Raw genomic sequence first — 27,192 nt, forward strand, 5'->3', positions numbered from 1 at the left:
TACTTTTAAATTAAACCATCCAAATTTTCTTCACTGTAATTGCTGCAAAGGGGTTTCATTAGTTCCAGTCATATCAGTTAATTGCTGCAGTTTCATGTGTAGCATCATCCCCCGCACATGGCTCACGAGGTGCCGGAGCACTATCACCAACTGCCAGCAGAGGGCAGGAAACGCTCAAGCTGCCCTGATGGAGTTCCCAAAGGGCTGATCCATTGGGACCTGTCTCCATCTGTTTCTCAGGTGACCCATTTCACCGGAATAACAACAGAAATTGGAGGCTAATTTACATTTCAGCATGGCTGAGGGATAATACGAAGCCCCGTGCAATAGCACCTAGATCAGTGCGAACCTTCCAGTGACAAGGGAAGCTTCCAGAACCCTTCCAGCAGCTCCTGGCCTGGTGTGTTCACATTGAGAAACCCAGTGAGGCTGATGGGAAACTGGAATGTAATTAAGTCTACTGTTGTCATGAAGGGTGAAGAAAAAGTCTGAGATTTACACAGACCCTCTCCTAAGGATAAAGCAAGCATTAACTGCTTTCTGGGCAACACCAGAAGCCAAGTTCATGCCCTGTTCCCATCAGTGCATGTTTCAGCTCTGGGATTAAGCTCTTCAAACAAACGGAATGGGGAAAGGGAAGAAGGGAGTACTGTAGCAAGATGTGTTACTGTGAAAGCAGCTCAGACAACACAGGTTTAGGATTCTAAATACATTCTTGAACTTTTATTTCTCCCAGTGGTAAGCAGCTGACTACAAACCTTAGTAGCAAAACCAGACCAAAAATATGTCTCACTCTCTGAAGCAAACATGTGCACTTGGCATGTCAGATTTACATGCAGAACTACGATTCACATTTTGACAGTGAATATGTAAATGCCCAATGAGGGATTTGGGTTGGCAGCAAGAGCAAACTGCTGTGTGTGTAACCGTGGCAAATGTGCAGCCAACACTGTGGGTCTGTTTAGGTGCACACAACTCTGAGCAAGTGAACTAGGCCATGGAGAAGTGAAATGATACTGCTGGCTTTGAAAGAGTGTAAGCAGAGAAAAACCCTATGAACAAACAACAACTTAATGAAAGCTGTTTGGCACTTCCCAACTGAGGCTGCTTCAGCAATGTGCAGTATTTTTGTACCTGCAGATGTGTACACACTGCTTTGGCTTCCACTAGAACTTAAACATTCCACCAGCGGATTCTGGAGTGTTAGGGATACTTCATGAATCAGGCAAAACAAAAGCTGCTGTTTTCTGAGATTTGAAGCCAAAGTGCCAGCAAAAAGCAACTGCCAATTACAGAAACCCTACTGCAACTGGCTTTAGTCAAAGAGAAGACATTAAACCTCCAATGTCAAATGCAGTTCTGTACTATGTGACACAACCCCCACTCCCCAAACCATGCTATAATCAGTTCTGTGGGTTTGATACGTCAGTATAAAAAAAGAAAGAAATCCCATAAAATAGAAATCATGAACTTAAAGGATAAAACCACCAGTTCCTAGAGGTGCTTTCTTGTGTGTGCAACATACGCTTTTTGTCAAGGTACACATCTTCTCCAGATCCATAATGTGCAAATCCCATAAATTATAGATCTATTCCAGTCAGATTCCCTTACTAGTGCTGAAACATTCACAGTATAAACTGTCAAGATTCTCCATGCTGTGAATGAATATATATATATATAAAAAGTAAAGTGCAATTCATTCTGTTTTGCAGTCATACATGGCTCTGTACTTCAGCATATGTTTACAACAGATTTCATAATAGGAAGACAATCCCCCCATTAAAAAATGTGATCTTTTCATGGCAGATGTTCTTGCTTTTCAATAGGCTGCATTAAATTTGCTCTGCTGTAAAACCTGAATGAAAGGTTCTTCATTTACTCCAGTGTCTCACACTTCTGGTTTCCATCACTGACAAGTAATATCAAGCACAGTAGATCTGTGGTTTTATACCTAAACATGTAGCACAAGACATGTTTGAAATCAGAAAGTTCATTCTCAGCTTTTGTGCAGCCAGACTCTTGATCCTTGAACCCTCTTTCTAATGATCTAACCTCACTGCACTCCTGCCTGGTGTCCTATAGCAGCTCTTGCTCATCATCTTCGGATCCTGAGGGTCCTTGTCGTACCTCTTCATACCACTTGTTTGTGAGGGTTTTCATCTGTATGCGGCCATGATGCAAGTCCTGAGGCAAAAGCAAACCAGAACAGTTTGTTACTTAGCTACAATGCTTCTTGTGTGTTAGAGCAAGAGAAAAGAATAGTCTAACGTATTCCTTAGGAATTAATCCACTCCTGATCTCTAAGCATGCAAAGCAATTCTGTTTCTGACTTGAAAATACTTAAGTATTCAGTCAGTAATTATTGCCACAGATGCTATTTTTGATGACAGGTATTTTTATACCTATGTTTTCTACACAGTCCTGCTCTGTGGGTTTCAACAACCCTGATGCTGTCTGCATGGCCTGGCTCTGAATCTCACTCCTCTGTGTATTCCCAGGGCCAGTGGGATGTTTGTGGCCTGCTCTGGTGATTCATGTGCTTATGTTTCTAGCCTTTGGTTGCGATTTGGATGGCAGCCTATGCTTCTGGCTACCAACTACAAATCAGATGCTTACTATGGTTTCATAAGTCCTTTTTGGTTTTGCAAAAAATGCCTTTAGCTTTTGTGGGAAAGTGCTGAAAACGTTCTTCTGAAAAGAAAGGTACAAAACAAGAGGAAAAATAGTATGTTTGGGAAGTCTAGGATGATGGAATGTGCACACTTCACACAAATTTATCAACTCCACAGCAAAAATTCTATGGCAAACTGGAAAAACTATGGAAAAAAACCCCAAACCAATGTGGCTAAGGAGCCTCAGGTTTCTGAGGCATGGGAGTGAAAATGGCAGAGTATTTACACCTCTCAGAGCCACTCTAGTGTTAAGTTACATGTTCAGTCAGGTGTCATTTTACATTTACAGCTTCAAAGTCTTAAGTCTCCCAGTGAAGAAGTCTTAAAGGTGAAGGCTGCAATGCTGGTGTGTATTTCCCAGATATAAACTGCACTCTGCAGACAAATCCCAGGTCCAGAATGCACAGGACCATGTACAGGAAAAGGCAGCAACTTTGCATGACAGCACTTGAAAAGCAGTGTGTGAGTGGCAGCAGCTTTTCTAGCAGCACTAATAACTCCTGATACTGTTCATGGCACTCTGCAAGATTAAAGGCAATAAATCCATACACGTTTTAAAGTTTGTGGTAGACCTGATAGATGCTCATTTAATCCAACCTGCAATTTTGTAGTGCAGCTTTTCATTACAGCTGCTCTGCATATGCACAAGAAATATATTAGGTGGCTCCCTCTTCCCACCTAATGTGCATGTTGCACAGCTACACTATGAGCTTTGAATGGTACAGAGTGAAATGACAACCAACTCTACCACGGGTTCTTTTCTCCTAGAAAACAGGAAAAACTTACCTCTTGTGTGAGTCTTCTGGTAAAGAAAGGGTTCAAATACTTGGCATCAAGCCACATAAACCCTTTGAGGTCCTGGCGTTTTATGTACTGGGCTTCATACTCCTCCTCCGTGAGCTCTGATAAATGTTCGGATTCTATGGTGTTTCCCTGGAAAGATCATAAATATTGGAGTAACATGAGAAATGCTGCAGTCATCCCTTTGGCTTGCTCAGCCCTCTGCTCTGTGTTCTCCCTTCTCACAACTGTTTCCCATGCTGGAACAAGATGGAAATTATCACCCCATCCTACCAGGGATTATAGCTATACAAATCTGTCTAGTTGTTGACTCCCAGAGCCACTTAACTTCTCTTTTCATGCTGAAAGGTAAAAGGCCTCAAATGTTCCATGTTCTGCATCACTGCTACTGCTGAGAACAGATTTCTATTGTGCAGGTTTTCTCTTGTGAGCTGAACAATGATTTTATCCAGCAAGCCACACTAATGTCATTGTTTTACTGAAAACAAGCCCTGTGTCAGAACACACCCTATCCCTGTGCCCTTCCTATACATACCTCCCTGCGTGAACAAAGTAAGATAGTTCTGAAGATTGCAAGCTTTTTGAAACCTCAGGCCAGAAGGAGCTGTTTTAAGGATTCTACAGAACAATCCCCTGTGTGTAGTTCGATGGTTTGGGGAAAAACAGGAAAATGCTCTGGGATACTTCACATATTTCAGTCTTTTGCACGTGAGGTTTCTTCACACTGGCTGTTTTCTTCAGTACTCTTGCTTAGCTGGAAATTGCTTTAGCATAAAAGGCAGTCAGAGGAGTGCTGTTGATACTACCTTCTCATGGCCTTTGCTTTGGCTTCTTCCAATTTCAATCTGCCTTTTATGATTAATTCATGACTCATGCTGTACTAGCTACTTTCCCTCTGTGTATGACTCAATCCTCTATCATCTGCTTTACAGTTTTGCAGGGGTTACTTTAATTTGTGCAGATAGAGTTATAATTAGACTGAGTTAAGAGACACTCTCCCTTCCCTTTGTCCAAACAGTTGTTTTGTGTAAACAGTACTCAAGCTCTGTCTTTGGGATGTGTCAGTATTACATTGCTTAGCTTTGTCCTACTGCCTTGGCTTTTCCCACTGCTTTCATTTTACTTTTTAGTACAAAAAAACCCCAACCAGTGATCCTCTGAATAAAAAACCCAAACAAACCATCTTCTCAGTTTTGCTAAGATTGATGTCCTTCTTGTTCCTCTTGCGTGCTTTGGAGTCCTCAATGTCAATCAGTCTGATGAGGGGCATGGTCCCTCCTCCCAGCAGCAGAATGGTGAACAATACTATGATGATTGTTGTTGTCCCAATGAGCTGCCGCTTCTCTATTGGTTCCAAGCCCAAATGGAGGCTGAGGGCGTAGGGAATTGCTCCCCGTAAACCTTATCAGAGAACAGCAAATCAATGAAGCATGAATCAACAGCTACAATGGTCCTCAGCACCATGATAGCCCAACAGGAATTCTCTATCTTTAAAAGGCTTTTACAGTCTTACTATGCCCATTCATCTACTATTTGGTTACCACCCTAAAATGAGTCTAAGCTCTTCAAATACTCCTGTTTAAACTGTGAAGTTGCTAGACCTAGAAAGAATAGTACTGTTTACAGGAATGCTTTAGTGTGGGGATCACCCATAGCCCTCTATCACACAGGGGGAAAAGAGCTTATCTACTGCACTTGGGTTTGAGAATAGTGCAAATGTTCAGCTAAGTTGTGCTCCACAGACAGTAAACTGGTTCCTCCCAGAGTTGCCCATGCAATGAAAAAGACACATTTTTTTCCAGTTCTCCATAATTTGAGCTCTAACTTACCGCTAAACCACATGATAAACATCATTTTGGGGGTGATCTTGTGATCACGGAAAAAGTTGAGTAGGTAGGAAAGTGGGAAAATATTCACTGCTCTACCAAACAGAACAAGTACCTGAAAAACAGATACAAAAGCAAAAGACCATTTGATGTGTTACATTCATGCAGGTCCAAGTTTCATCTTACCCTGTGCAACCCAGATGCATGTGCTCTTTTCACTCACAAGTCTTGCAAGCAGAAGTGCTGCTAAGCTAACATGAAGAAATCTCTCAGCATAGGTCAATGTGGAATTTAAGTTTTTAAACATTTTGTCTGCTTAACAGAAACTAAACCAGATTTGTCACTGACAGAGTGCAGACGCTACTTTATTATAATAAATAAATGAAACCCAAGAGGCATTCCACGGAGACCAAGAATTACTTTGGGTAAAAGTCCTCCTCAGTTCAGTCAGTTCAGCTCCTTTAATCGTTCCCTTGGCGCAACACTAAGAGGCAGTAAGATATTTCTATTGTCTCCCCATGGACCAGCTCCTCAGAGGAAAAGGCCAGAAGCCAAACAAATAGCATGTAATCGAGTTCCTCCATGCTGCCCTGGGTATGGTTCCAAAATATACCACATATTGAAATGATGTTTTGAGAGGGGAAAAAGATGTACTATTGATTTAATTGTAGACAACCAATACAGTGAAAACTTTAACTCAGAAAAACAAAGGTTTTCACAAACAAGCTTTTAAGCTTCACCACAAACAAAATTTGATAAGGTAAATATCCTAGAATTAGTCAGCAGGATCCTTGAAGGGCTGTGCTGTTTTCCTTTATGAATCACCCCAAAATTACACAACTTACATTATGCCTATGAGGGCAATGCTACACAGAAGGAAGTGTCACACCTTAGATATATATTAGATAAAGAAGTTGGGTGTAATGCAGCGAGAGCAGTTCCCCATGCTGATATGACCACCTGTGAATTGTAGGTAGCAATTCTTGCCATAAACCATAGACTAAAATGCACTAGGATACATTGTTGTACGTGACTGAAAGTAGATTCACATTTCCCTCTTTTGACTGTGCAAAAGAAAACGTACTTTTCATGTCTTTATATTATACAATTACAATAGCAATAGACGTAGGTAATCCTCATGTGAAATATAATTCAAAGTGCTGGCACATAAAGCTACACTGAAATACAGAATGAAGCAAAATGAATTAAGAATGGAGTCAAAGAATGTATACACATTAGAGAAGGTCTGAGTTAAGGACTTCCTCTGAAGAAGGTGAAAGCCGAGTGAAGAATAATCATTTAATTCTATTGGTGAGAGTCAATGTTGTGCAATACATAAAAATATAGAAGTATTTTCATAAACCACTATAAAGCATAACTATTCTAAAACATATTAACTGTAAGTTGTTTCCCCCCACCCCAATACCAAAAATGCACCCAAAAAAGGATGGATGAAAGTAAATACCTACTATGCACCAGATGACAAAGGACATCTCAAACTTGTGAGGAAAACTAAAAATCGACAGGCCAAGAAATGCAAAAACACACGTTTCTGAAAAAGAGAAATCACATCTTAAACAAACAACTACATAAAACCTTTCCTACTCCTATTATCGGTTATTACATGCAGTACATAAAACAGTATTTCCTGACTTCTGAATGCACAAAGTAGGCACAAATGGCATTATGCAAAAGGCTTGATTCTTCCACTTGCTGTCAGTGGACAGCACTTTGGTGTGTGTGCAGGCCTTTAATTTACTTACTGTAAATTAGTAGTAAGTATGAACAAAGGTTACAAAACCTTGTTCTAAAGACTGGGGAACTTTAAACTTGAGGAATACAGGACAAACTACAGAACACAAGTTACTTGAGGGACTATTATGGACTTCTGTAGCTTTGAGTTGGATTCTATATAAAACTGAAATGTCAGGCACAATCTCATATCCTGCAAAGTTGAACATGTTAATAAAATATTCAATTCATTAAATTCTTTTAAGTGGCAGCAGTTCATGACTTTCTTTGCAATAAAATACTGCACTGATTTAACCACCCTCACATATTCTAACAACCTCTAGAAGTGATATTGCAGATCTGAAACAGTACCACCACTGCACAATGCCGACAGTAATCCAAACATTCTATTTCCACAGCATCAACCCATGACCATCAGAGAATCAAAGAGTCAAGATGTTTCATGAGTTCACTGCAGCTGCAGCAAGGTAGGCTCCTTATCATAATGGCAGTTAAAAACAGGATGGTTTTGGACAGTCTAAGACACTGCTTGGTGAGACTCTGGGTACTGGCTACTTACGTCTGCATGTTCAAAATGGTATCTTAAATAACTCCTTTATAGTGACTTGAATTCATATGTGCTTCTTAGCATTTGTAATCGAGTAAGATCAAACCCTGGTGAGCTACTGTGCTCAGGTAACAAGTGGTTAAGTTCAGTTTGCATCAAGGTCACCCCCTGACTATGTTCCAAATGCATTTTCCTACGAACAATATGGAACACATTGATGAAATCCCCTAAAGAAACATGATATATTTGTAATAAGCATGTGATTTCTTTGAAATTTTGGTTTGCAAAAGGAAATGGAAAGGCTCTGGACTTTGAGCTGCTTGTATCTCTACTTACAAATCTTCTCAGTTTGAAGCTATTACTAAAATAGTGTTAAAAAATACTGCTAAAAATAGACCAAAGGAATATAGGAGTCAGAGATCTCTATCTGGTTGTCAATCTTGTGGCAAATCTTAGCAGGAGCCTGCAGGCTGGGAGAGAGAGATTTACTGTATATTTTATCCAGTATGGCAGGAAAGGTGACTTCTGACTGCCTTCCAGTTCCCACTAGGAATTCTTCTCTTAAACACATGTATCACTAACACACAAATGGCTAAAAGGAAATCCACACCTCTGCTGCTCCCATCAGGATCACCATTTCAGGCAAATATACTTTTATACTATTAATATTAGGTATTAATAGCAGGTAGCACTTACCACACATAAAAGCAACAGTTCTCAGTGTCTGCTGCATTAAAATCTGTGTAACTGGGGACAAGTTATGGTGTGTATAGTGAGACATCACAATACCAGAAAAGAGGATTGCCATGATACCTGCAGGTAAAAAGGTGGCAGTTAACAGAAGAATAGCTTGTACTCTGCAAATATTTGTGGTTTTAGTTCTTAGTAACTCAAAAGCTTATGAAGCAATAAGTGGGGTTTCTATTACTGTTGTTATTCATTACTGGTCTCATTCCACTGATAATACTAAATACTAGGAGGTCAAATATAGGTCACCTGCAAGCTAGGATAAATCCCCGTTATGTCACATTTTCCCATAAATTGAGGAACTAAAACGCCAATTCTTGAGTGTTTTTCACTCTCCTGACAGGTAGAGTGACATCGAAAGAAGAATAAAACCAATTTGAGAATAGGGGGCCTAGAGAACTGTATGAAGCGTGTTCCTCTTTCCTACCTGCTCATCAGCCAGCCCCAACCACTTCAACAGAAGCAGAATGAGACCATGTGAATACACTCCAGTATGGTGCACCACATCTAATGTCATAAAAAATTAGGAACGAGTAACACACAGGTGTACCCCCAATTTTCTATCTATCTGAGAATCAGAAAAGCTATTGAGGCTGAGAATTCAGGGCAAAAATTACCTCTGCAGGAATCAAAGAATCATTTAAATTGGAAAAGACCTTTAAGATCACCAAGTCCAACCATAAGAAGGTAGAGTGTGTTATGTAGGGCCTGAAAGGAAGGCTACCTGCTAATAGAATGTCCTTTGCCTTCAGCAGAAAGGGTCACCAAACCATTTGCTTATGTTACTATAGAGATTAGCCTCAGCTATCAATGGGGAAAGCCACCAAATTTTCCACTCTAGAGTTCAGCTGCCCTAATGGCATGCGTAGCTTGGGCAGAGGTATAGCAAATGGTATCACAGGCCAGAACAACTACCTCAGGTTTCACTGTATTTGACAAACTGATTTATGTTAGGGACTTTTTTTTATTGCCCTTGCTTCCCTGCTCTTGGTTATTTATAGGAAAAATGTGAATATCAATCTATTTTGCTAACTGCTCAAGACATATCACAGACACGGTCCGTTATTCACTGTTCATAGGGAGCTGGGTATCTTAAAAGGAAGTTTTAAACATTTCTATGCTTGCTGCATAGACTTACAGCTGCAAAGGTTAGGATGTAGCAGCCCACTTGAACAACTACAGTATTCCTTGTGAGGAAATAACAAACCAAAATTGACAATATAACCCAGTAGAAATCAACTGCAATGCAGCTCTTGGGAGGACATGTGAGATACCTGTTTTCCCCAAAACATGGGAAGTTTAATAGACTAGAAGTGTTTGGCTGGAGCTGTGTGCCCAGGAGTGGCACACATAAACACAACTGCAGGGATTAGAATAGCTGAGGTACAGTCAAAAGAATCCTTTGTCTGAAACACAGAGGTGACCTGCCTAAGGTCATTCAAAGTTTAGGTTTCTTGAGAAGTCATTCTTGAAAGCACTTGAGAAATGAGGGAGGCTGGTTGTCTTTATAAATAAAATGACACAGAATCTTTGTCATCCTGAGAGTAGCTACCTGGGAGACTTACTGTAAATTCTTTTTCACTGTATACCGACATGCAAATGTGTTGGTTATATAATGCAATGGCCCTGCAATTCTGTAATATTTATCATAATTTTATATTAATAGGCAATCTAAAACAGAAATTGAAAAGGCCACGTGCTGAGACCCTTTCTCACAAGGCAAAACTTGTTTTTACACCAGTGCAAATATTTTAACATATCAAACTACTTGCTTAGGTTTCCTATAATTTCGTTCCCCTACATATGTGCTGGCCTATACACACAGAGTGCACAGTGGGCAGAATGGAATGTTTGCATTAGGATTATACATCTTGATTGTGTAACTACCATGATCTATAAGCCACATCTTCATACATATAAAAAACCCCAACTCTACTGACATCAGTGAGGGCATGCTGATACACAGAGCTGCAGATCCATTCTAAAATACTCACATTACTTCACATGTACATTTTGAGAAAGCCTGATTTCATACCTGGAGCTCATTTACAAGAAATCTACTCCTGCTACTACTCCTCACAAACTTGTAACATTCTTATATAGTCCAAGTTATAGAGCAAATACATCTTTTAATGCCCTCTTTGACACAAGTAATACCTACTCCCTACATTTATCCAACAAATTTGCACATACTCATTTTGCCACTCACCTGAGAGTGAGATACCTTCTGCAAGTCCGTAAGGAAGGTAAGCAAAGATAATCATCATCCCAAACTCCAGGGAGGGTGTCTTCCTTAAATCAATGTGCTTTAGCACGTACATATGTAAAGGTTATGGAAAACGTAAATAGTAAAATTCAAAGAAAAATTGAAATCTCTGTCATTCCATGACAAAACAATGATTATGTGGAATGTACTTATCTACTGAATAGCTAATAAAGTGTACACACTGGCCTTTGCCTCAAGTATGGAAAGATCAATAATTCTTTATTAATGGAAAGGTTACTAAATTATGAGGAGTGTTTCTTATAGAAACCGCTGCTGGTAGAAGTCTATCAGAATGGCCAGACTACAGACAGAAAAGATCTGCTACTGATGTATCTCTACAATACTGATAACAGCATACCAATTGTATGGACCTAAAAGAGCCCTTTCCTCACATGTTCAGTCTTTGAAGTCTGCTCCAAAACTACTGCAGAAAATCCATAAAGAATTATTAAATAGTAAAGGCTTTACTAAAAATAGGGGATGGTTATGAAAGAGCAAATTAAATGTAAAATAGCTCTTATTTATGTTTTAACAAAAATAATGCCCTTTTGACACTCGGGATATTTAAAACTTACTTTACATTTGTAGTCATAAACGTGGATGTTTGTCAAGGGCCTGCACATCTCATGCACAGTCCTGCAGCACAGCTGCCAAGTACAAGTAGATTTTGCCTCAGACATCGTTATTTGCCACCCTAGGAAAGCAAGCAATCTCTTCTGGTCAGCCACTAGACTTCCAGTTACTTTCAAATGGATATGACACATTTGCAGTAATATTAACACTGAGGAATATTCCTTCAATTACACCCTTGCCTTAGCACTTTAAAAAACTCCACCTACCATCTTTGTTAAAATTCAGAGGCTTGGATGCCTGTCACATGGAAGTCCACATTCCCTTGGGCCATGAACCAGCAACAACCTTCCACTATATTCATCTGCTGGCAACTAATGAGAGATGTCCTTTGCTGCACTGAAATTTTGCATGTTTGGGGTAAATCCAATACTTTGAGGCAAAGTAAATATAATAGGACAAATAAGCTGCTTTTCCATTTGTCTCTCATTTAGATATCAGTAAAAGAAGTGTTGAACATCTGTTTCCCTCTTTTGTTGTGATGTACAGAATGATTTACAAGTTCATGGAATCAGGCTAATGAACCAAGACAGGAAATATGTCTGCAGTTAATCAAAAGCTCTATTATTGTTATTTACAAATAAAGTGCTTCACAATATGACATGAATAATTGTTGTACAAGCCTGACACCAAAGATTACCTGCAGTAAAGTCAGTGTTAACATTAAACTCTGAAAAGTGACAAAGGTGTCTGACTTACAAAGAAACATCCTTCCTTATCTTGGGAGAGAAGCTTCTGGGTTGTTTGGCAACCACTTCATGGAAGTGGAAGAGGCAAAATATAACTCAGTGTAAATCCAGATAGAACAGTATCTGTATTCAGCTGCTGAATATGATACATAGGGACAAATGAGCTGGTCTGACTCAAAAGCCCTCGGGGAAAGCTGTTTTTTTTCCCTTTTTAATGAACTGGTTTATGTATGTAAAAAAAGGAGCCATATGCTTGTAAAAAGGGATCAGAACTGAAATGGAATTAATATATTTTGAATTATAAAACCAATTACCATATTTTATAACACTCCAGTGCATGTAATATAGGCACTATATAGCATTTCAGACCTTAATTATGTTCATAAAAGTTTAATGCAACTGTTAATACACACCCTTGCACACAAACACAAAAACAAAATAAGCATGAGAAAACCCTTGGCCAACAAGATAATTTCTAATAGGAAATATCCACTAAAAATGTTGGAAAAGATGGGAAAGAAAAAACACTACTAGAATGCATACATACATGTGTATCACCAATACTTAAAAAAGGATATCAATGCAGAAATAAGACCAGTAAGTGTACCAAGAGCTGCAGAGCCAAAGAACATCTTAAGAAAGTACCCCAGTGCCTGTAGAAAGGTTTGCCATCCACTTACATCTGACATATTTTCTCTTGTCAAACCTTCTGCTGTGCTAGAGATAATTAAAACATAAATAAAGAGAAACAGTTATGAGTTCTACGCCTAGATCCAAAAATACCAAACATCCTTTGAGAGCAACAACAAAGGCTTCCATTTCTTTGTTGCTACCACTCTTAAAAGGCTTTTACTGTGATATATATAACAAGAGGAATGTCAAAAGATGTTAAATCAAGTCTCAGTGTAATCCCCAAAGGGAAACCTAATTCTGCTAAAAATCTGGAAACCCAGCATTGCTCTTCTGAAGAATCCCCAGAATGGCATAAATAGGCTATGATAATGGCCAGTATTACAAAACAGTTTTCAAACTTTAAAAAGGAAAACACGCTCTGCAGTGCTAAAAACTCAGGGCATGAAAGAGAAAAGACCCATCATGTGATTCTGAGAGAAGAACAAATGAACAGGAAGACTTCTCATCAAATATTTAGGCATGGATGAGAGACAAGGTCACTGAAGAAAAACAAAGAAGCTCAGAGGAGGAAAGGGAAGAGATCTCTTTGAATTTCAGCCATGTATTTCATAAAAATTCCATGCAAAGACAACATGGATTCCAACTAGTGTTCCTTTTGACTGCTGTTAGCCTTCATGGTCTTCCATAAAAGAACCATGACTGTATCAAAAGCAATTAGTTAGCTGAAAAATTACACTAATTTCCTTAGTCTAGCTATTCCTTCTGTACATTCACAGTCACATTCATTGACTTCATTGATAACACGAAGATAAAACCCATTTAACTCAGCCCAAAATACTTATCATGGGCAAAGGAGAAGGATATGGGATGCTATTCTTCCCTGTGATATCCCCAACATAAATATGACATTATTACATAGATGTTGATGTATTCCTCCCAGCTTATGTGTGACTCTGGGTATAAGCCAATAATATAGGAGACACAGCTGAGTATTCGGCAAGGTAAATATTTTTGTGCGAGCCTGAAAAGACACGTTTGTCTTCTGTCGTCAGGACCCTCAGATGAAAACAGAACTTGTGAACATATGGACTTAGAAAGCAATCAATTATCTGGGGTCAATGAGGTGCTTGAGGTAGTGGCAATAAGACATCCATTTACTTCCTTCTGCCTATGCAGCTTATGGTATAGATTGATTTTAACAAAGAATCATACAAAATTCAGCTTTACAACAGAAATACATGATATGTCCCAAATAGAGATGGAAGAATTACTTTACGTCTGAATAACTAACAGAAAATAATGTAGTCATTTTTCCCATAAACACATGTAATTCAAATGCACTTACTTGGTCAAGACAATAGAGACTGCATCATTGAGAATGCTTTCTCCAAAAACCAACATGTTGAGTACAGGATCCACATTGAGGGCATTGAAAATGGCAATCGTAGCCACAGGGTCAACTGCAGATATTAAAGAGCCGAAGGCAAAACTGGAACACAAAACAAAAGAGAAAACTAGATGAAAGAGAAGTGTGTACCTAGTAAACTTATGAGCAACTAATAACAAAGGCATTATGTGTCATAGTTTCTATGCAGTAAAAAAAAAAATGCTCTCCTCCTGTTCATAAGAATTTGAAAGGACAAAAGGGACATTTCTGGTTTTCATTTACTGATAAACCAAAGAGAAAAGTTGCTGTCCAGCTGGAAGAGATGCTGGAGAAATACCTATCTCCCAGCTCTCAACAAAAGTTATTGGTATCTTACTCCAACTAAGTAAGAAAAGAGTAGAGGAATGGGAAACCAAATAGCTTTACAGACACAGCCCAAACCATGTATCACACATGCATAATGTTACATGTTCAGGAATATTAGAAAGGAATATTTAAAGGGAACTGCTAAAACTTGACTACTCTGGAATCCAAAGATAGACAGTACAGAGTCAATGAGCCTGCTCAGCTGTGTAAAGTCAAACACTTGGAACCAAGTAAGGAAGACTTTCGCTGTTTGTGCACATATTAATTGTCATGTTTCTTGCTTCCCACCCGAGGTATTTATAGATTTTAACAGAAAACTCCTGTATTTGCTATACAGCAAACACAGATCCCAAAAAGCTAGGAACAAACTTTATTCCTAGGTAGAGTGTTGACTCCTAAGAAACTGTTTAGAACCTTTGTCAAGTTCTTGAAAAATCTATATTATTGATAATGAAAAATTCATTCTATCTTTTAAGAGAGGATTTGAACAAGGACAAGGAAGGTACACTCTTATCATATATATTAATAATAGTGACTAACCAAAGTTACACATTTTAACTTTAAAGGTTGTTTAAAAAAACCTGCGTAAAAAGATCACTGAGCACAGAATACTATTTGGAAATAAGGGTGTAATAAATAGATAATAATAAATATATTAGGGTTTATTAAATAGATATTTAAATTTTTATATATTTATAATATGTATTTACATTTTTATATATTTTTATTATAATTTAATTAAATAAATTTATTAAAGAACGAATACATAGGGTTTAGAAGTGTTCAATCTCTTTATAAGTTTCATACATGTTGAATCTAAGCATTAACCAGAACAGCTGGCCAACTACAGTGCATTTCCCATATACAGTTATCTTAAAGACTGCTTCATTTCACACACTACACCATTTTGCAAGAGCTTACCTGTCTGTCATGTTGAGTTTATAAATTACATCAGCCTGAAAGAATAGGCAAAACATAAAAGAAAAAGAAAAATCACAATCAACTGTGTTTTTCTGCTGCTTTTAAAAATGAAACTATTCATCAAATCCTAAGTTTGTTATAATGAAAAAGATCACACTAGTGACATTATCCACTCTAACAGTGACCTACTACTATTTTGGTCACCCAAAATCACGGAAGACCAGTTGGGACTGGAACAGAAAGAGATGAGCAGAGTAACTAAGGCAATCAAAGGAGTGGAAATCTGAGAGGCAAAGAAGAAAGCATCAATTTTTTGGCCTCCCAGAATGAAGCCTGAGTGAAAATATAATTATCTATATCTAATCAATGGGGAAACACCAAGGCAGAGAAGCAAACCAAACCAAAAATTACCGACAGAAGAACAAATAAGTTTAATACTGGAAATTAGAGGCTGGCTCTAGGGAATACAAGTTTTGGAACCACTTTCCAAGCGGAAGACTAAGTAAATAAAACACAATGCATGTCTTAATTGCTTTCAACATGGATCACGCTATATCTGTGGAAGGGGGTATATAGTATTGCATCTGTGATGGCAGAGAACTGGACTTTGTATCCTAGGAATTCACTTTCACTATGTTTGTCTGCTCTTGAAAAATGGACTTTCAAAGAGCAAACCAGATAAACTTAAGTGCTTCGAAGCAGTAAATCTTACCTGGCCCAGGAAATAAATTCCTCCACCTACAATGAAAGCTGATATTGCAGTGCCAAACACAGAAAAGAGAGTGATGGAACCGATGTTCTGAAAAAAATTACCCTGCAACACAATAATAAAAGCAAGTAAAATAATGAAAATAATCTGAGAGAAAAATCATGTTTGGGTTTGCATCTAAATTAGATTCTGATTCAGAACTGACAATAAAGCTTCAAGTATGCCAGGACATCCACCCACACCCTCTGCCTAAGAGCCTGCTCCCTTGAGGAGAACAGAAATCTGGTACCCAGGACAGGATGTCAGTCTGGTACCCTAACAACAAACACATCTCAGACGAACAGCTGGATATTTACCAGCACTTGGACACCTCCCCCACCTGACAGAACTGTAAATTAATCCATCTATTGTAGACAAGCATCTGAAAACAGCTTGCAAACTTCCCAGCTGCTAGTCCATTTCTTAGGTTGTGATTTTTATATGTAAAAATCTTTGGTGTTGGTACCCATTCATGGTATTTTGCCCACACTGCTCTCCCTCTCCTGCAGCACAGCTCGAGCAGAAGCACACAGGGAAGGCCAGAACCACTTCAGACTAGTGCTGTGAGAAATGTCCACAGAAACACAGGCTTCCACGCAAAGGCTGAAAGCCTTGTAAACATTTTCCCCTTCTCTAGCTATGGAGTGACTCCACCTTTCCCGGTTCTCATCCTACTCCTTGCCATTTTGCCTCCTTCACATCAGCTCTTGTATAGTTCTGATGAGGTAAGAAACCTCTCCAACCAAGGAGAACAACCTCTGTGCAATACCTAATACCCTGCCAACATTAAGTTAACAGTAACAAGCTACGTTCCTTGCATTCTGGGTTGAAGAGGCCTTATTTTTGCATTCACAATTCCCTAATGACTAATATAATGGAATTTAATGCAATTATTCTAAATGTTACAAAGATAACTAACAGGAGAACGTGTTCCAAACAAAACCTCAACATTTAAAATGAGTGTCTGGCGAGGGCTGACCTTGTGCAATGAATATCCAGATTCAAATATAATAGGTGGAAGCAAAAGCAGAAAAAACATATTTGGACGAAACATTTCTTCTTCCTGCAAACAAAAATGAAGTATAATTTCAAGGATATAATAATTATTGAAATAACATCAAATCTTCCAAAAAGGAAATTGTTTAGGGAAAACAAACCCAAAAAGAACAAAAATGTTGGAAATGAAAATGGCATTAATCTTTCTCCTTTCTTATCACAATATAAAAGATTGAAGAATAGTAAAATACTCCAGGGCTACTACTTCTAGTGGGCTTTTTTAATCCAGTGATAGAAATCTAGGCATTACTTATTTTAAATTACTGTCTCCAAAGAAACTGGACAGAAAACAGGTTATTTATGACTAAGAAAAAGCCCTTCTGTTTCCACACAGAGTATTACCATTTTATCTCAGTCCCAAAACCTGTGAGGATTGTCAAGGAACAGTGACCTCCTGGCCACAGGCTCAAACATAATCTAGTTAACTGTGACCAAGCACAGTCCACTATAAAACTCATCACCTGACAAGAAGAAATCAGATCACCATTTTAGTACACTTGCAAGCGAACAGGCTCAAGATATATAATACTGTTAAGAGTCTGAGGCTTGATTCTTCTTGGGAAATGTGCTTCATACCTGTAAATTAATGGTACTATTCTGGTGGTTCCTTTTTACCATCAGAGTGATATAAATGAAAGCTACCGTTGAAGTAAGGCATTACTTTTTGGTGACCTTACTCTTTGTCACCTACCTCATCACTTGGCTAACACTTCATGGAGCTGTACCCCTAGACTGGCACCCTGGGCTTTTTCTGCTGGCAGACTAAGCACAGAAAGTAGATTAATCACAGCCCCTTTCTTTACCCACTAGGTCCCCTCCCAGTCCCCTCAGTTCTGAATACAGCAGAACTTGTCACCTTTGTAAGCAAGGATTACTTTGTTTAAAGCCAGGTTAAACAGCTGATTGACTGTTCTGTTAAAATACCAGCTTTCAAAAAAGAAGTACTCATCTCTTTAAAGCCTCATTCCTGTGTGTACCAGTGATAATCATCTTAAAGGATTTGGGGGACTTAGAAAATAAAACTCATCCTTTATACAGAAATGCTCTAGCCTGATATTCTGTATGCACAATTCCATGTATCACTGGCTAATACCACCTAGATTCTATCCATAGAGTAACTGTGCTAAAACAAAAATTCCACATACTCAATTAATTACACTGTGTAAAAGCTCCTGAAAGCAGATTTGGACAAGGAGATGAGAAATAATGAAAAGGAGGGACTTTATTGTTGCTACACTGAAGCAGAGACCAGGAAAGTAAACCATGAGGACTGGAATTATCTGCCATGATAGCAAGAATCATCAGCAAGTACAAGGTCTGCTGAAGACTTAGTAAGGCATGATTGCTAGAAATAACATAACAATTGTCTTAGGGCAGGGATATGTTTCAAGATTTGCTTTGTACACGGATATAGGCTGCAGTTAAATACTCTATTTTTTTCCCATATCAGATACATAAAAATTATCTAGTATATTTAAACATTTAAAACCATTTTATAAAATGCATAATAATTATTGACTAGAAGATTTCACATCTGAAATTGACAGCCTATGTTAAAACCTAAGCTTTAATACAGTGAAAGTAACTAAGCAAATAATAATGTGGTAATTGTGACCCTTTACCTTAGCTGATAAAATGAGCAACCAGTCACAGCATCCCCAAGTGCCTCCCAAAATTTGACCAATGCTTACCAGAAATAAACTACATACTTCACTAGCAATGATCAATATTTCCTGTGTTTATAGAATAAGTGCTCAAAACAAAGATGCTTTAAGCTTTTTTAATTCTTTCCTGCATACGTGATTTTTTTCAGATTATTTTATTTAACCAATACCAAGCTATTGTAAAATGCTGATTTTGTGGCTGCCTAACCACCTTTCAATTTTAAGTCAAATCCAGTTAACACAAATCAGGAATGAAAAACACACTAACTAGTGCACCACCCACTGTTTCTAATGAGTAAATATGTAAAAATGCAGTATCACTACATAACTCTTGAACTATGTAATCACTTAAACAAATGTACAGAGAATTAGTGTAGTTATTTGACAAAAAAGAAGTATAATATGTAATTAAAAAGCTACACCTCATTGAAAATCTATTAATTTTAAATGTATTTCAACGAAGGAAAAAAAGATCTTCCTCTGGGGAAATAACTGCCAACAAATGCTGAGCTGCAAGCTAGGATTGAAATTCACTACTCAGCCCAAGATTCTAAGCTTGCTAATATAAATCTCATTTAAAATCGGTAATTCAAATCCCTGTGATTTCAATCAGTTCACTGATCTAATCCTAATAAACTGTTTGATCCTGTGAAACAAAATCACAATTTAAATACTGCAAGATTTTAAATTGAAGCAGGAATAGTGAAGAGTTCATTGCTTTGGTGATGTGGTGGTGTTTGCCTATGAAAATTAACTCCAAAAGGAGGAAGAGGACTAAATACAGTCAAAAAGTACACAAGACAAATAACTAAATTACTATATTTTTTACTGTAACTGCTCCCAAAGTTGCCCATTGCCTTCTTCTAATATGTGTCTGAATAAGAACAGATTTGGTACGTTAAAAAGTATTGCTCAAGGAAAAAAATACTGTGTAGAAAATGTTCAGCAGCATCAGGACCTCAAACTGGCTGTGTTTATTACTTTAAAAAAGCCCAAGCTGTGGTATCAAGTATAATGTACTTAAGTTTATGGAAATTACATCTAAAGAAACTAATTACAGTCAAGGATTGTTCTATTTTCATTAAAAATTAATTGCTTCAAATGTACCTTCCAGTTGGCCAGCTTTTGAGCCTCTATGATTTTTATAAAAGCTCCCATAAGGATACCTAGGAGAGAATGAGATAACATGCTGAAACATTCACAAAACACAACACTGTTCATCGAGTCTTGATCAATAACGCTTTAAAACTGAAAACAAGATAAAACATAAAGCAGCAAGTTTTTAATTCCTAAATCACAAAAAGACAAAGTTGTTCTGGGTCTGATATGAGTTTCCAGTATGTTACATAATACCACAGCTTTCCTGAACAAAAGACTGTCACTTGGGATATCCAAACACTGAACATGTGTACTGAGAGTGCTGGGTTCATTGGTTCATAATGGTAACAGGTTTAACTAGTCAAAAAAAGCATAATTCAAATCAAATTCCACCTTTCATTCTTAAAGAATCAGGAAGTTATGAGTTAGATATCTGTGTGACAGCACAAACCCTTCATTGTCACTTCAATGCTATGTGCAGCACTAACACAGCTTAAGTGAAATCAGTCTTCTCCACAGATGTGAATTTTGTCTCAGTGAAGTCATAGCACTTACTGGCAATGAAGTAGGCAGCAAATTCTGTTTGAGGTGGAGACACTGTCAAGAACTGTTTCCCAAATGAAACACACATCTTTTAAGTCATGTAGAAATACTCATTTGAGTATAAAAGAATTTTATCAAGGGTGCTACAAACTCAATAATTAAACATTATCTTGCTCTTTCCTCCTATACATCTTCAGGCATGTCAGAAAATGCCAAAATAACAAGAATTCTTCTGGAAGTCATAAAGATAATTCATGAACTGTGATTAATTGCTTTCAAGGAGTTATGAGGAATTTGTCTTTAGTCAGATTCCAGATCTGTGTTTATTATTTACAGAGACTTCATAGTCAAACACTTGGATGTAGAAATGAATACAGTGAATGAAAGGCAAAAAGTGACTGACAAGTTTAGTACGCTTTTCTGAAACTCGTGTTTTTATTCTCTCATGCTGTAGCTATCACAGGAGTCTTACAAATAGCATCACGTGGATTACTCCTGATGCATGTGTCATACACACGAAGCTATGAGGCTTAAGCCTTCTTTCATACAAAAATATGTGAAAGCATTGGTCCCAGAGGATAGAAATAATTGTTCCATTAAATCATTTATATGGAAACGAAGAGCAAAACAAAACTGTAGGAACATCAAAGGTCTGCTGTTTTTTAAAGGACAGAATGCAGATACAGCCACTCACATGCCATATAAACACAGGTCTCAGTATGAACAGGCAGGCTTTCCATTCTGGGATGGAAGCTGTGTCAGAAGCCAAGGACTAGAACATTTCTAGTTTGTGCAGAGCAGCAACTACTTATATCACTTAACAGGAAGTTTACGTGGGGAGAAAACAAACCACAACAACCAGAGCCTATATCTGAAGGTACAGACTTAAGGAAGTGTATTTCCTGAAGAAACTTTTGGTATTTTATGAATTAGTACTGAAAGCCCTCATATGAAACTATGTTTAGAGAGGATTTAAAAGAAAGGAGAATCCCTCAGCTCACTTCTGCTGACATGGAAGGGCTCCAATGTGACTTTGTGGAAATGGACCTGTGAGTAGGCCAGCTGTGGTCTGTGGGCTACAAGCTGGGCATCCCTATCCTGTCAGCTCCAGAGGCTTAACCAAAGGGTTGGTATCAATCTCTTATTTGGAGTAATAGTTAATCACAAGCTAAATCTAACAATAGTGTCACAGGCAGATGAGGTTACTTCATTATATCAAAAGTTAAATGAATATAAAAAGTAAGGCAACAGCAGAGGTTAAGGTAAAAGAATGAGTCTGAGTCATACAACTTACACCTTTACATAGCACAAGTTATTTCTACCTGCATATAACACAACAGTACTACTAAACTGATTATGCTAAGCAAAGTCATGACAGAGCTGCACAAAACAATGCCTCACCAAGAGGGGGGTTTAACAGCAGTAGAAACCTGTCCCACACAGTTACAAACTGCTCTGCTTTTATTACTAGAATACTATTCTTATTACTGAGTACAGTTTCTGTTCAGCTGGCTCCATCTATTAAATCAGGTAGATCAGTTCTGTCAAGGGCCTAATCATAAAGCTAAGTCTGTAAGAGTTAATCTAAGCCTCATTCTTTGGAAAATGTTACAGGAATTACTACAACCAACCTTTATTTTCCCTGAGAACATGCTAAAACTCAGTAACAAATCAAAGAGAAATACCTGTTCTGGCAACTATTTTTACCAACAAAATTCCAGTAACTTTTCAGGATGAAGATCAAAATCCAGCCTTAAGAGAATACCCTCCCTCCCTGTCCACCAGGGTAGTAACATGCCCTAGAAACCCTAAACCTAAAGCTTCTGAGCAGCTTAGACAATGGGAGGAAACACAGCTGTGAAAATCATACTTATCTTCTCTGCTGCCATGTTTATTAGCCTTCAACAACTGCCAGAGAACATTTGCTTAATCTATTAGTCAAAATAGGACACACCTCACTTCTGGCACTGCTAGCAAAACTGGATACTTGAAACTCAAGCTGTGCTCTTGCAGCTGTGTAGATCATTACCAGTAACAGAGGCTCACTGACCAGCAATTAGCTGACAATTCCAATGATTATAGGGATACCATGTCTTGTCAACAGAGCTGACGGTAGTTTAAATATGACTGAGTCAATAAACTAAATAAATAAAGCTTAACTGACACAGGACATCTGTTAGTTGGGTTGCTACTGGGTATAACACTCTCTTCACGTAGTGGAATTGCATTTGCTGGTATCATCTCATCTGGTTTGGAAGACAGACTACAGCTATGCTGTGCTACACACTGAAAACCAAACCTGTTAACACCCTTTACCTGGATTTTTTGTGTACAAACAGGAAGGATACTGAAGGGAGGGTAATGTCCTTTTGGAACCCTTCAAGACACTGGAAGATGTATTATACAAGACATCTCACCTGTCCGCAGCAATAATGTGAGAATGGAAGGAGAGAGAAGTGTGTCAATTACTGAATCAAACACTGCATAGTCTCTGAAGTCAGGATGATCTGCAGCAGCTCTGATCTTTCTATGTCATACTGTGGTAAACAGAAGCATAAATGCACAGAAGCCTGGTGGATGCTGCTTCTATAGAGATAAGGTGTGAGTGCAATGCCCAGGAAATCCATACCAGCACTACAGATTTCTTACAAGCCTATTACGTTTTTAAATGTAGAGAAATATCAGCACTTCAATATGGCCTTGCAAGTTAATGTCTCTTTAAGCTTCAATACCTTCTAGTAATGTGATGTGTCTGTATCACATTTATCTGAAAATTCAGAGTCCAGCTTGCAGGAAAATATGGTTTTCTTTCTGCTAAGTAACAAGTCTAAGATTTTCTCAATTTGTGTGAAAATACACTAAAGAAATATGAGAGAAGGTACCAGCAAAGCCCAGGAGAAAGTAGAAAACTCTACCTGCTCAACAAGTATTACACTGTTTCACATTACCTTAGGATTAAAACTAAGCAACTTTCCCTTTTTGTTGTATTTTTAGAGAGGCTGTCAGTGGAATTACCTCTAGTAACAGAAGCAAAAATACCACAGATTCTTGCAAACAAGTTAGAGACAGCTGAAAAGTTGCTGTTGGGATTAGTGAGACCAAGCTCTTTAAACATTACGTTAGACAGTATGCTGAGAAAATTATAAATGTATTTGGCCTGATTTCCTCCTCATTTACACATTTATAAATCAGAAGCAACAACATACAAACGAATGAAATTACCCTAATAGAAAACTACAGGCTTAGGAATACTCCAAATTTAATTCAAATTAAGTAAGCACTTGATCTTCATTAAGGGTGGCATTCTTGTAGCTCAAGGCACAGGAAGAGCTCTTGTCACAGTACTACAGGGACAGTTAAGTATCTGGCAGTCGAGGTGAGTTTTCAGGATACAATTACAGTCCCCAGTCAGATTAAAATAACATAATCAGACATACTGCTACTGCAACTAATACAAACACGTTCTATTTCAAAGAGAAGGCCAGACTCTTGCTGCCAGGGAATGCTGAAGTATCTTATCCCACAGGGGATAGCCAACAATAGAGGAAGCTGCCAAAGTACATTGGTAATGACATCCCTATGTGTCATTTTACTGGGCCAGTTTGCGCTTGGTTTCTTCCATGAATTTAATTCTGTGAACTGGTTGTTCTCTTCACTGCATCCTGTTCACTGCATCTTTCTAGTGATGGTTAGCACAGAACAAAGCATTACTTCATGTAGAGACTACTGAGAGTCCATGAACTAACACAAATACAATAGAAAAATGTCATGGTTACTCACCTAAAGAGACAACAGCCACACTCTCTGGCAAAAAATGAAGTCGGTATTTTATCAGTAAATGCACCAATATGATGCAGATAGCTGTGAGGGAAAAAAATCAATTGTAAATTTAGAAGTGTTAGAAGAGAATAAAATATACTTTTAAGTAGTATTTCTAAAATACATGTAGCAAAACTTCTAACGATTGAGTAGAAACCCACTAAAGCAAGTAACCAAGTTTTAGTTCAAACCTAGTTCTCACTGAAGGACGTAAATGGATCTACAAATGACAGAATAAATAAGGCAAATTTTAGGACTTCAAATTACCTTCTAAAAATACTAATATTACTACATTCAGAGAGCAGTTCAGCCTACAAGAAAACCTTCTCTGAGATACAGTTTTAATAGGGTTTTTATAAGCATTTCATATTTTGTAAATAAAATACACACATAGCAGTTTTGTAGTCACCTGTCAATCAGTATTACTGAATTTGTATCAATTTCCTGCCTGTTGAATATAAGAAACATGCATCCAGTAAAGACATCTAGTATTCCTGTGTTCTATTCCCCTAGCTTTGGGATAGATCTATATTTAGCAGATCTAATCACCAGCTCCTTTCTACCAGCTTTTAAATACTTTGCTTTGGCAATAAAACAAAAAGCCTAAGAAGTAACTCCCACCACCATAAATATTATGGCAGCCTGATATATTCTTTAGCTGCTGATCACCGATTCTTGTGTAAGGCTGCTCAGTTTGTATCTGGCAGGATATCATCTGCTCCCAGCACTCACATATATCAGGAGTATAACAAGCAGGCCAAGGGGCTGGGAAAAGCAGTGGACAGGCTTAAAAGAACATTTGAGTGTCCCATTAAGGAAAAGCATGTCACAAAACAGAAGGGAATTCACAGATCACATGAGCATAGAGGAATAGAGGTATGGCTTTGAAAGGGAAGTGCTGTTAGAACAGATAAACCAGCCATAGAAATCTGGGGTCAGAGAATAACTTGTTACTTCAGGCACTTTATTTTTGAGGTTTGGCTCTGACACAATTCAGAACGGATCTGCTCCTGGGTCTATTCCAGTATAGAACATTTTAAAGGCCATTGTACAGCTCATGACATCCAGGCTTGAGAGTATGGTATGCACATTCATTTTCATCCTTCCTACACCCCTAATTCAGAGGTTGTGAATGAGAATAACTACGAACAATAAGCTTTCATACCAGCATTACTTTGTTCAGGGAACTCCCCTGTCCTGAGGGTGATGCTTTTAAGATTATCAGACTAGCATAAGGAGGCTTGAACAGAGCCAAAAAAAAATCACAGCTCTGTTCTTAAGTCCTCGGACTACAATTTTACCATGAATGGCCTTTTTAAAATCCACAACACACACATATTAGATATTTTAATCCCGTAAGTTTTCTGATCTGCTGCATTTTGTTTTGGTACTTCATTTCTGTCCACATTCCAATATGCCACTGATCTCTGAGAAAATATTAACCCTCTCTGAATAAAACCAGATATATTAGAAATAATCAGAAGCCTTCTACTTTTTGCTACACTTAATAACAGTTATTCCTGGGAGACAATTGCTTTTTTAACCCAAATGATCTGCAGAAGTTTCTGCATCGCTGTCAACTCCATACCTATTATTTTCTCCATTTGCTACTGGAAAGAATGACCACTTAGAAGACTAAGTGACCTGTCACAGAAAAGTCTCAGTGTAGCTTGCTCTGGAGGAAGCTCAGCTTTCTACAGGTTTGGTTCAGGCAGCTATATACCCAACTTTCTAAATACCTGTGAATGTACAACATTCCACTTCATAGAGAGAAAAAACAGAGGAGAAATAAAATGCTATGATTCTGAAAGCTGACCTACGCCCTCAGATATAGCATACAATTAACAGAGGTTAAGACTTTCAATTCATCATTCACCTAAAACAAGAAGACTAAAAAAAATCGTCATGCCACTAGATTGCTCCTCTTGCTGTGCTTGGACTCCAGTCTGAACTGGAAGGATAGGCTTGGCAGGTGTAGGTACCACCAGTTTGGTAGTAGCAGCCAGCGTGGTGTGAAGGGTGACATTGATGACTTCATGGGTGGCATTTGCAGATCTGTCAGGATAATATAATATGTGATTATACTGCATGGGAGCAGCATGAAAAAACAGTCTCCTAAAGACATGTACACATGGAAAATCACGCAATCATACTGAATTTGTATTAGCGACCAACACTTTAAAGCTTTTTAAAGTGGTATCCGATCACAGACAAATATTGGAAGCTCATATTCATGGAGTTGACAGGTCCTTCATGCACTGCAGACAGCAAACACTCTGCACTGCAGCTTGGGATGCAGGTAGAGCCTGGCACCGAGGATGAACTGGCCCACTCGGCCTGCCGAGTGTGACAAACCCGCCGTGTCAGGCTTAGGGCAGGGGTAGTGGGACTGCGCCTGCCAGGTTCTACAGAGCCGCTCCAGAGCCGGCCTCCCTTCCCACAGCAGGAGGCTCCTGGAGGCCGTGCCGGGGCCCGCGCTGCATCCCTCAGCCCAGGGGCTGCCGGGCTGCCCCGCTGCACGTCTGACCGCCCGCAGCCCCGGGCACCGAGGTGCTGGGACACTGCCCCCGCCGCAAGCCCCTGCTGAGGGAGACAGCCCTGCCCCGGAGCAGAAGGGGCCAAACCCCCCACCCGCCACCACACTCACTCCGCCATCTTGTTATCGGCCGCCGGCTTAAACCACACTCCGCGCTCCGGCGGAGCCGCCACTTCCGGGGTCCGGGGTGACGGTCTAGCGACGCGTCCTCAAGCTCTATGGTACGACAGAGGTAGAGAGCTGCGCATGCGTGCGCGCCTGTGTCTGCAGCCCGCGTCCTTCGAGCGGGCGCGTGTTGTCACGTGAGCCCGGCGGACTGTCCCAGTCTACCGGTGCGTGGCGGCGCCATGACCTGTGCTGCGGCGTGACGTCACCTTCCCGCGCTGCTCACAAGGCCCCGGCATTATGTCCCTCAGCAGCGGTGGCTGGTGCCGTGTCCCTCAGACATCATTGTCCAGCTCCTTGTCCCTCAGCCATCATTGCCTGGTGCC

The 27,192-nt window shown here is 39.0% G+C and overlaps 1 protein-coding gene across 1 annotated transcript; it reads right to left on the reverse strand.

Annotated features, from left to right (window-relative positions):
- Positions 1-694: 694 nt before the first annotated feature.
- SLC9A8 (solute carrier family 9 member A8) lies at positions 695-26,926 on the reverse strand. The gene is made up of 16 exons (XM_031046992.2): positions 26,813-26,926; positions 26,042-26,220; positions 24,127-24,207; positions 19,813-19,871; positions 16,965-17,048; positions 15,950-16,051; positions 15,238-15,272; positions 13,909-14,052; positions 12,509-12,647; positions 10,555-10,660; positions 8,295-8,411; positions 6,769-6,851; positions 5,303-5,414; positions 4,654-4,874; positions 3,459-3,605; positions 695-2,184 (listed from the first exon to the last, which is right to left on the reverse strand). Exons 1-16 carry the CDS (start codon positions 26,818-26,820, stop codon positions 2,077-2,079), a joined length of 1,725 nt encoding a protein of 574 aa, XP_030902852.1. The 5' UTR covers positions 26,821-26,926; the 3' UTR covers positions 695-2,076.
- Between the last annotated feature and the right edge of the window lie 266 nt (positions 26,927-27,192).

The sequence above is a fragment of the Melopsittacus undulatus genome, chromosome 10 (assembly GCF_012275295.1).
Source record: "Melopsittacus undulatus isolate bMelUnd1 chromosome 10, bMelUnd1.mat.Z, whole genome shotgun sequence".
NCBI classification, from domain to species: Eukaryota; Metazoa; Chordata; class Aves; order Psittaciformes; family Psittaculidae; genus Melopsittacus; species Melopsittacus undulatus.

Bases quoted from the DNA above. Each gene is read 5' to 3' on its own strand.
- SLC9A8 (XM_031046992.2), bottom strand. The intron at 19,872-24,126 runs GTGAGTAACCAT...ATTCTCTCCTAG, and splicing joins TGTGGCTGTTGTCTCTTTAG to GTATCCTTATGGGAGCTTTT. The intron at 6,852-8,294 runs GTAAGTGCTACC...TCTCTTTTTCAG, and splicing joins AACTGTTGCTTTTATGTGTG to AAACGTGTGTTTTTGCATTT.